Genomic DNA, 11,030 nt, shown 5'->3' with positions numbered 1-11,030 from the left:
TCTGTTTCCTGCCCTGAGCCACATTCTGCCCCTGTTTTTGCTTCAGGCTTATCCTGTTTTCTTTCAGCCAGTGTGGTACTTGTCATTTGCAAGCTGGAGTGGCTACCACAAGGAACCGTCGGAGCCTCTGAAATGGGCACGCAACTTGAATCTTTGTCTGTGCTATTCTGTTTTTTGCTAGGCGATGAAGAATGCATTGACGACATCAGTTTCAGCAGGTTCATAAAGTTCTTGGCGAGTACATTTTGCATTGAATCAAAAAGCTCGCTCTGCATGCTATGCATAATCTTTGGAAGCTCGTCTAAAACCTGAAATTTGTAAAAAGAAAAATGTAAGAAAGCAAATATATTTTATTAAAAAATAAAACTGAATGCTGCACCTCTAAAAGACAAAAGTAAAAAAATACCATCTGGTGGTTTTCCTCTGGAACAATTGAGAGGGTGAACTGCAGGAGTTCATCATACGAGGCACCTAGTGTGACTTTTGGCTGTCTGTTGATTTGACCGAAGGGTGTTTCCGAGACACGCTTTGTCTGCCATAAGTTTTGTTATGTTTACACCATGTCAGAATCATAGGGGGTGGCTGAGAGAAACCATCTTTCTTCAAAGGAAAAGTGCGAGGATGGTTAAAACCTCAAACAAAAGGATTTGCGTGTTCACAAAAAAAATTACCGGGAGCCTGCCGTAAAGCAATTTATCGCTGCTTGTGCAGTCCCGCCTTTCATATTCTGCTACAATTTCAGACGTCCAAACTGAAATCCGTGGCCGCTTGCTTGTGACCGGCATGATGTCGGTGTCAAGAAATTCAAAGTATATGATCTGCGCAAAGAGGATGAAGAGCAAAAAAGAGATGAAAAAAGAAATAGTGTGCTTGAAGAAACCATATATATATTCTGTCAAAGAGACGTATGTGGATATGAAAGAGAGAAAGAAAAAAAGAAGTATCCATAATATGCTTTGTATCTACACACCGTGAGTGTTAAGAGATCCCCGCCGAGCACCGTTGTGGCTCCAGCCTTGTAGCTATCAATTGACGCCACAAGCTTGTCAAGGACAGCCGTGCAGAAGTCGAATGAGCCAATCTGTTCAGGGTCTTCCAGAATGTGGTAGTAATCTGGACTAGCAGCCCCATGGCTTGAAGGGCAGAGGAGCACGGTGAGCGCATACATTGTGAAAATCCTTTTGAATGAATCTCCATCTAGCCCAGGTTGTATCAAGTTATCCAGCTCGTTTATGGTTGGGTAGTTTCCTTTGCATTTTTTCTGTTGAGCAATCAGTGATCTAAGTGCTGGGTTTTGCTTCTTCTCTATGGTTCTGCCGCCAAGTGGTATCCCCAGGACCTGGTGTATGCAGTAGGGTGTGATTGTGAACTTGAACCCATTGGGGAGTTCAATAGCCCTTGAGGGTACATCAAAGTTTGATGCCAGATAATGAACGACACCGCGCGGCAGAGTATCACATTTTAGGTCAAGCAGATGATCCAGGCCCATGCTACGGGCAAGCTGCCTTTGATCTAGAGTTACACGCTGCGCCGTCGCCATGAATTTCCGTAGTGAGAGCTTTGTTGCAAAATCCTGTAAACAATCATTTATTAAGAAAAAAAATCAGCGAGTGCAAGGAATATAAAACATTTCTGCAGTGAAGAAAGTGATCAATTGAGATAAATTATGTAAATGCAAAAATTAAAAGGAACTCACTGCTCTTGCCTGCTCAGCCATGGTTGATATATAAATCTATTGGTTGGATGTATTGAAGAAAGCCAACAATTTCCTTGTTCCCTTCGAGTTATTAGCAACTCCTAATGCCAAAATCTGAAATCTGAGAGAAGATTATTCATGATTATGTGAGAACTATGAAATGACAATACTCAAAAAGGAAGTAATTAAAAAAAGTTATGCGTCATTTGGTGTAAAAAATGTGAAAAGACCATGCTTAGCATCTTTATATTAAAAAAATGTATGAAAAGTTAACAAAAAGTAACAATGATCATCTTTAGTGCAGTACAGCATGCTGAGCATTGTTAGTTTGTTTTTTATGAAGAACAAAGGTCAACATGAGTACTATAAAAAAAGTACTCTGATAGGCTGTGCTAAGGATAAGATGTTTCTTGAAGCCTAGGTTGATTACTACGAAAAAATAAAAAACAGCAGATAGGTAGCAGAAATCTATACTAGAGAACAGGTAACACATGGTTAGTTGAGCAAGTAGAAGCAACACTTCATTATCGCAATTAAAAAAACAACTTCGGCTACTGGGAGGAGGGCAAAGTCTCGTATCCTTTCCACTCATAAACAAATGCAGAAGGAAAAAAGTGCCTGCACTTTTAACACATCTCTGCTCAACACCGGGCAAAAAAAGTTGATGAAGGTGCACATCAGGAAATAATTCTATGTGCCTGTGAGGACAAGCTGTGTTGATCAGTGCTTTCTGTTGCTCTGCTTGGGTCCTAAGACCACAAGAAAAGCATATGCATCCATGTTCAGGCTCCTGTTTCTTAGAGAATTGTTCAGGTCAAAGTGGCAACTAATCACCACAAGGCGCCAAATGCTAACCTGTGTGTATTGATGCACTCAGTGGCCCTCATGCAAACACAGTGACCCACTGTGCATTTCCATATACATTACTGCAATAAATAAACCAAAGAAAATGCAGCAGCTCAACACGAACCCTGAATAAATTGGCCATTCTGACTGAATAAGTGAATATGTATGTAGCCACTAGCCTTTTTTCCCTGCGCCATCCACAGTGCTCCCAGGGGTGAGACAAATTCATCCACACAATGAAACCATATGATGGATCATGCATGCACCACAACAGCAACATCACAGATCAAAACAGACATATTCATGCGCCTGATCTCCCAAGCATCATATCTCAAGGCCGGCCCAAGCACTGGATGAAGACTGTTGAGGGGCAAAGATTCAGAGGTTGTGTCAGCCAGTGGCGTTGCCCAACACCACGCTCAAAGGCACACACCACACACAGCCACAGCCACAACACAGCATGCATAAACACTCCGTCACACACACACAACCACATAAGAAGCATTCAAAAAGAACAATCAATGGGAAGGGGATGCAGGGCATGACCATTTAAGGAAGCATCCTTGAATAAACAAATGGGGGCCAGATTTTGGATTCAACACCTGAATTTGTGAAAATGCCACCTTTGGATCAGAACACGCAACCAAAAATGAATACAACAATGCACAATCAGTCCAACATTCCCAAACAAAATGCTGAATTCTGATTTAAACTATAGCTTTTCTAAGATGTAACTTTACAACTGGTGATCAACCGCATGGTCTTGATTATTCTTCATTTGGATTATGTAAGCATATATTAATATGCTTGGCATGTTAAAACAGTCAGGTGTATTTGCTTTAATCATAATCCACATAAAGATGGGGATTAGAGCAATGACATATGAGAAATATACCTATATTTTCCACTGCTCTCAGATTTTAGAGAACGGACATTAGAACCATAACCATGTTCCCCGTTGCTCTTAAATTTGATGTATATTTAGATGACGAGCTAAGCAAGTATTAGGCAAAAACAAAAAACATACTACAGAATACACATGGGTCTCATCCAGCAGTGGGGTGTGTGGGAGAGGGTTGGAATCCTTTCGGATCTGAGGAAGGCGTATGCTAAAATGGTAAAAAAATATGGTCGAAAATAGGGGACGAGAACGACGAGAAGGGCGTGAGATCCAGACTTACTCAGTTCGTGATGGCGTTCCTGTAGAGCTCCCGCAAGGTGATGGGGAACTCCACCGCCATCCTCCGTCCTCAAGTTCCCCGTCCGCCCACCGGATTTGGGTGTTGTTGCCCCGCGTGTGGATCCGCTGACGGGAGAAGCCGACGCTGTGCGCTAGTCAATTTGGACTGAAAAAAAAAGAAGCAATGGAAGATAGAAAACAGGGGGTCCAGTGAAAACAAATCAGTTTTGTCCTTACCCTTTTAGTCCTTCCGCGCCGTCCAGATAGGTGATATAGAATAAAAATAAACTACGGGGATAATTCTGAAAATAACCACATCGTCTTCAACCTCAGAAACCCCTAACCCCCCGTGATTAGAGAGAGAAATCGGGATCAAATTCAGGTCGTGATTCTTTGCACCGGCCGAAACTTTTCTTGGGGGAGGGGCGGATCTTTAGACAATTAGCTTGATTCCCCTCTCCCCTTGCTACAATCTTGGCGATCCCATCACGTGTCATCGCCCAGCCCCCTTTCCCATCACACACAGAGCCAAAAAATTTGGGGGGGGGAGGGGGGAAAGAAGAGAGGAAGCGATCTTGGCTGCAGTTGTCGAGCGCATAGCTAGGTAAGGATGGCTCGTCATTGATACAGCGAAGCACCCTTGCTGAGAGCAAAACTAAAACAAAAGAGAAAGGGATCAAAAAAGAGGAATTGAGCAGGAGGGCTTCGCAAAAAAAGGCACAGGAAAAAAAACAAGACAAAAAAAATGGTTAGTTCTCCTCCACCATTTTCTTTGATTTTCTCTTCCATTGTGAAAATCCCTTTACATTTTATCTGCTTCTCTGATTAGTAGTTAAAAAACAAACATACCTGATTTGGGGATCAACCCCGATAGAAAGAACAGAGTGGGTGAAAAGGAGCAAAAATATATGTTGTCCATGATGGTTTTCTGTCCCAGAAACTTGATGTATATATCAAATGTAAAGTCCAGGACGTGTTGAAAAAAACCGTGATCATTCAATAATAGCTTAGGAACGCTGTTACATGACAAAGAATGCATTGTACTTTTTGAGCCATTTTGAAACTGCTGCTGTGTTTACAGAACCATGATTCTCGTGGAAGAAAATTAAAAAGAAAATGAACACAGGATGTTGTTCTGGCACTTTCTTTCTTCAGTTTCGACAGCAAAAAAGAATGCACCAGGATCTTGAGGATTCTTTCTATCTGTAGGAAATATATATAATATGTAAGCGGAAAAAATATTAAAAGAAGAAATGAACTGGATATGTGACTTCGAACAATGCACATTTATGATTTTGCAGGAAAAACACAAGTGACTATTCTAATTTGCATTTCTTTTTTCTTCCTTTTCAGATGACCAGTGCTCGTGTGGTCTATCCGCTAGTAAGAGAAATGATGAATGCTGGTTCATCAAGCATGCCAGTGCACGTTTTACTGGAAAGATTTACACAGGTATCACCCCCAACCCCCTCTCTCTTTAATAATTCTTTGTAGCAAAAAGCAAGAGGTTCAATAAGTAGGGAAATGCTAACGCTGCCACTCCCCTCCTCCCCGTTCCCTCTCGCGGAACAAAAAAAGTCATTTGTGCAGAGGCGTCGCGCTAGAGAGGAGCAAGAGAATATTCAAGAGCTTGCGGCAGTTGAGGCTAGCATAAATTCGGCGAGTCATTCAGCTAATATTGCTTTTGGCATGGCGGAGACAGGGGCTTTCGCGGGAACAGATCCTCATGAGCATAAAGAACCTGCACTGTTTGATTTAAACGAGGTACAAAAGAAACATGACTTTGAGTACCTATGGTTTGATGAACAAACACAAGCTGCATGCATGCTGTTTACTATCAAAAAAGAGATAAAAATGAGGAGCTTATAAACACAAAATGCTTTTCTATGTGCCGCCCCCAGGCTATTGATGCAGATGAGGATGGTCCCAATGCAGCAGGCACTTCGGTTGATGATGTTCTCGACATGGATACAACAGAGTCACATGAGCAAAGGCAGCCACCACTCTTCGACTTGAATGAGGTATGAAGAAAAGGAAACTATGACTCTTATGGGATGTTTTGAAAAATGCACAAGTTTGTGAGGTGTACCTATCTAAAAATAACCAAAAAGAGAAAAATACTTATAGAAAAAAGGAATTGCATCTGTATGTTTTTTCCAGGTTATGGATATACATGAAGATGAGCTTGCTGAGGGTGGAGACGTTGCTTCCGCAGTCCACCAGTCGCAGCAAGGCCCGAATCCGGTGGATGGAGCAGCTGTAGCCACGGACCAGGGAGATTCGGTGCTGGATGGTGTGGAACAGACTGATGGTGTGGCTGCAGACCCAGAGCTTCAAAGTGCACTTGAACCTGAGCCCCTGACAGCCGAGGAACATGATATGGACCGAATGTTTGGTAATGGTGATTATCCATCTGTTCGGGAAATCATGGAAGCTCCTGCGCCGGAGCCAGGTCTTGAGTTCGATTCAAGGGACCAAGCATTCTTCTTTTTCGCCTCATATGCCCGGCGTGTGGGTTTTGCGGTAAAAAGGGACACCACATATGAGTCGAGGGTTTCAAAGCAGATAAACAAGCAGTCATTCAGCTGTAACCGGAGTCGGGCAAATGCGTGCAACGACTCTGCGCTGAGGAAGAGGATGACTTCCAGAATCAACAGGACAATGTGTCCAGTTAAGATAATAGTGAAAGAAGAATCTGGACGATGGGTTATAAAATCCACAAACCTTGAGCACAATCATGAGCTGTCTCCCAGTGAGTGGCTGGTTAGGTTTATGAAGTGCCACAAAAGGATGTCTGAATCTGACAAGGCATTGATTGACATTCTTCAAGAAAGCAGAGTGCCCCCCAGGGAAGTGATGACCATATTCAGGAGGATGATGGGGAGCTTCAGAGGAGTACCTTTTGATGCTAAGTATCTGAGCAACCGCAATGCAAAGAAAAGACTTAAACACAAGAACAAAGACATTGAGGAGCTGCTGAAAATTTTCAAGAGCGTTGAGGATAAGATGCCAGGTTTCAGTTACCAGCTCCAGGTCGACGCACACAACACCGTTAGAAGTGTGTTTTGGACAGATCAGATAGGTAGAGCAAACTACAGCCAGTTTGGGCAGTTTGTCTCTTTTGATACCACCTATTCCACAAACCAGTACAATATGCCATTTGCCCCTGTGGTTGGCGTGGACAACTATGGAAAGACTGTCCTGTTTGGTGCGGCATTGTTAAAGGATGAGAAGGAAGACACATTCAGGTGGCTGTTTCGAGCATTTCTGAGGTCGATGGGGGGTCTGCACCCGGAAACCATAATAACAGACCAGGATGTCGCAATGCGGAATGCTATATGTGCTGTCATGTTGCACTCAACCCACCGCTTCTGCAACTGGCACATCCAGAGGAAAATGAAACAGAAACTAGTCCCTTTCTTTGCTGCCCGAGGAACTTTGCATGCAGAGCTCCGGAGCCTAATCAGGAACTCGTTCACGCCTGAAGAGTTTGAGAGCGGATGGCACGCTCTGTTGGAGAAGCATGATGCTCAGGATGAAACCCACCTAAAGCGGTTGTTTGAAATCAGAGATGAGTGGGTCCCTGCATACTACATGGACAAATTTTTCCCATTCACGTCATCAACTGGGAGGAGCGAGAGCACCAACTCTCTGTTCAAAGGCTACGTCCTCCGAAAGGACTCGATTGCAACGTTTTTCAACCAGTACCAGATTGTTCAGGAAAAGAAGCATAGCGACCTTGATCGACTGAGAGAGAAATCAGAACTGAGAGAACAACGTTACTGGAGTTACGACCCTATGGAAAGAGAGGCTGCAAAGATATACGCACCACCAATATACGCCAAATTTGTGGAAGAGATGAAAAAAACCACAGCTTACAGAGTTGAGGTCGTTGCTGCTGCTGGTGAAACAAGAGCATTTCTTGTGACAAGGCGTGGTGAATACCAGGACGCAGAGTTTTCAAAGAGGATATACACTGTGTCAATATCACCTGATGATGTCTACCGCTGCTCATGTTCCAAGTTCAATCGGGACGGTTTGCATTGCTGCCATGTCCTAGCGGTAGCAAGACACATTGGGTTGAGTAGCCTCCCTGAAAGCTTTATAAATCCTAGGTGGACAGTAGCTGCAGGGCATGTGTTAGCTATGATGACAGATGGAAATGTTGGTCAAAATGGACAGAGAACACACTTGACAGTCAGGCATTCTATAGTCATGAGCCAGGTGTCGGACGCATTGTCAAACGAATGCACGGACGACAGGTCGTACGACCTGTTCGTGGAAGGAATTGGTGAGGCAATAAACAAAGTCAGGTTAGACAAGCGGCTCCGCCAAGAACAACAACTCTCAGGTGGGAAGCGACGGTGTATTGATGATCCTCAGCAACTGAATGTTGATGCCAGGCAGGAGGGGGATGGCGACCTGCATATCCCTACGCAGGTGCATCAAAACATTGTGTCTACCATTGGTGCGTCTAGCATGGGTGGCGTTGAGGTGCATCAAACATTTGGGTTGAGAGACCCCCCGCTGTCACGCACAAAAGGTTTCAACCTTGGTGATAGGCCAAAGTCCATGTATGAAAAGGCTTCTGATAAGCTTAAGAAACAAAAAGCAGTAAGGAAGTGTTCCAAGTGCAGGCTGCCAGGCCATAAAAAGCCACAATGCCCCCAAAATAATCCGGTAATGCTTAAATATTCTGGACTAGCAGTGTTAATCTTATAGGATTTGTTATGGCTATCATATTTTCTTATATATAAAGCAGAAGGGACTAATTCCCTTTATCTGTCCTCCAAAAACAGGTGACATAACGCAACGTCGTGGGCAGAGAGCTACAACGCACATAGGATGCTACGGGAAAGAAATGGAGGCAATTATCTTCTTGGGGCACTTTTTTTTGCATGGTGGCGCAGAGAAAAACGATGAGCATTTTTACTTGTGTGTATGTTACCGAACATGATACTAGCAGGAAGAAAAAGTGGACGAAAAAAGGAAGTATCTTGTAAGGCCCGTGTTGTCGTTTTAGTTTGAAAGACTACCTATAAAAAGATATTTATGCTGTAAGTTATTGACATTTACGCTGTAAGTTATTAACCTACGAAAAAATCAGGGAATGAAAAGAAATGGGATGTTCTTCAAATGATGTTACCATTGCTTAGATACCTTTGATGCAACTGTAATGTCGTTTGACGACTCCATAATCCCGTCCGTTGTGTGATCGCCGCTCTGAGGAACAAGGATTGACGTGACAGAAGATCATGTCGAACCAAGCCTCCTCTTCCATTTCCCTCTCAACTTAGCTCATATGGATGACATAACAGATCCAGATGAAGATTGCAATAGCAGAGCGGTAATACAAAAATAACTCCTATTGCGCCGCTACATTGAGTAGAACTCAGTAAAAGCAGCTTTCATCCTACGACCCGGCACAGGTTTGGGCAGACCGTCGAGCAACGGACAGGTGAAGGACTCATGGTTGAAGGTCCACTTGGAGCCCGACCACATAAAGATCCCACCGTTCTTTGAGTCTGTGTCCATATTCAAACGCATACTGGAAAAAAGGCCTTGGCAAAAAACTTTTCGTCATCTTAATTGAATCCGGCAGAAAGGGTCATCCTGGGGATCGGCCTCCACTTTCTGCCATGGCGTATGGAACCAATGAACTAATTCTTTGGTCGCCCAGTTGCCTCTTCCAATGCTTTGTGTACTGTCAGGCGGAGAAGAAGAATTTGGGAGTATTTCACTTCCAATACCTTGGGAGCTTCCCTTGCTGTACAAGGACATTAATGTACTTAAATCCATGCCATCTCCTCTTTGAGAACTCAGGCCATAGTAGCTCTGCAAAGCTGCTCATTGCAAACTCGGCCTATTCCCTGTGTAGACTTGTCGCAATCTAGTAAATTCACAATGTCCCTGTTTTGCTGAATGTTCGGAGGCCACGCTCTGAAAAAAAATAGAGAATAGGTTAGAACAGACTATTATATTTACATACCATGTACAGTTGTACACCAACTTAAACAGTCAAAACATGGGTGAAGCGTCGTGATGCAAAAAGCAAGGAAGGAAACACTAGACCCTAAACAGCGACAATATTATGAACTGCTAAAAATGAGTTGTCTTTATCTGACAAATAGTTTGGACTTTGAAAATCAGCGTGAACAAGAAAACAGGTTGCAGTTAAATATGTAACTGACAAAAAATCAACAACAATGAAACTTATGGACTCTGTGCTACAGCATGGAAGAGAAAAAAACCAAAAACACAAGGAACACAGTAACATTAGGAATTCTTCTAGCTTAATGCTCATGTACATACAGATTGTGCTCTATCTCTGTTGTTTTGAATAATGTTCAGAGCTCAGTTTCTTTGCACAGATGTTCAGAATTCATACAATAAATTTGCTACAGAAAAACAACACGTTTTTCAGAGAATTAGCTCATTCTCTTAACAATGAAAGCTGCTGATTTCCTTGCAAATGTTCAGTGTTTATAGAAATAACTTGCTACAGGAAAACAAAACAATATTCAGAGAATTAGTACATTCTTGAAGTAGGAGTAGCGAGAATCTGCTACCCTTGGTGTTCTGTGGTTCTGTGGTTCTTGTGATCTGAGAATGAATTTCTCCTCCTACAGAAAAGCACAAGAAAAAATTAGGAGTAGCGAGAGAAATGAGTTGTTCCTTGCTAGTAAGAGGTGGTACACTGATGTAAAAATAATGACAGCTGCTGATTTCTTTGAACAATGCTAGGAGTACCAGAAAAATAATGGTAGCTGCTAAAAGGGGGTAAATTGATGTAAAATAATGGCAGCTGCTGATTTCTTTGAACAATGCTCGAAAGGAGTACCGAAAAAAATGGCAGCTGCTAAAAGGGGGTAAACTGATGTAAAATAACTCAGCTTCGGAAGGACTAATCCGGAGCTGATTTCTGTCTTGTGGGTCTATTTCAACTACGACCTGCAAAAATGGTCAAAAGGAGTAGCAGGCACCAGATTAGAAACCTAAAAATTTATAACTAAACAAAATCATAATTTATGAGAAAAATAATTGAAGATGACACCGCAAGTACTAAAAAATGGGACAACACATACAAGCATGCATATTTCATATAAAAAAATAAATTATGGTGGGTAACAGAGATAATTCAGCACACCAATGTCTCATCAAGGATTAGCTAAGAATTCTCCTAGCTTAATGCTCATGTATATACCAATAGACTGTGCTCTATCTCTGTTGTTTGAATAATGTTCAGAGCAACAGTATCTTTGCACAAATGTTTACAATTCATACAATAATTTGCTACAGAAAAACAAA

General features: G+C 42.5%; 1 protein-coding gene and 1 pseudogene across 1 annotated transcript; both read right to left on the bottom strand.

Moving 5' to 3' along the window:
- Positions 1–82: 82 nt before the first annotated feature.
- LOC119299665 lies at positions 83–4,272 on the bottom strand. The gene is made up of 8 exons (XM_037576827.1): positions 3,960–4,272; positions 3,724–3,888; positions 1,697–1,817; positions 971–1,573; positions 672–818; positions 407–532; positions 243–308; positions 83–127 (listed from the first exon to the last, which is right to left on the bottom strand). The coding sequence occupies exons 3-8, from the start codon at positions 1,715–1,717 to the stop codon at positions 83–85; spliced, it is 1,008 nt and encodes a 335-aa protein (XP_037432724.1). The 5' UTR covers positions 1,718–1,817; positions 3,724–3,888; positions 3,960–4,272.
- Positions 4,273–4,698: 426 nt separating this feature from the next.
- On the bottom strand, positions 4,699–9,958 carry LOC119299663 (annotated as a pseudogene).
- Between the last annotated feature and the right edge of the window lie 1,072 nt (positions 9,959–11,030).

This window comes from Triticum dicoccoides, chromosome 5A (assembly GCF_002162155.2).
Source record: "Triticum dicoccoides isolate Atlit2015 ecotype Zavitan chromosome 5A, WEW_v2.0, whole genome shotgun sequence".
Lineage (NCBI taxonomy): Eukaryota > Viridiplantae > Streptophyta > Magnoliopsida > Poales > Poaceae > Triticum > Triticum dicoccoides.
The sequence above is the reverse complement of the archived record's forward strand: the minus strand, read 5'-3'. Positions and strand labels throughout refer to the sequence as shown.

What these genes read in the sequence shown, in the direction of transcription:
- LOC119299665 (XM_037576827.1), bottom strand. Translation starts at nt 1,717, where the DNA reads ATGGCTGAGCAGGCAAGAGCA. An exon ending in GGGATCTCTTAACACTCACG is followed by an intron (nt 819 to 970) that starts GTGTGTAGATAC and finishes CTCTTTGCGCAG; the next exon opens with ATCATATACTTTGAATTTCT. An exon ending in CAGAGGAAAACCACCAGATG is followed by an intron (nt 309 to 406) that starts GTATTTTTTTAC and finishes TACAAATTTCAG; the next exon opens with GTTTTAGACGAGCTTCCAAA.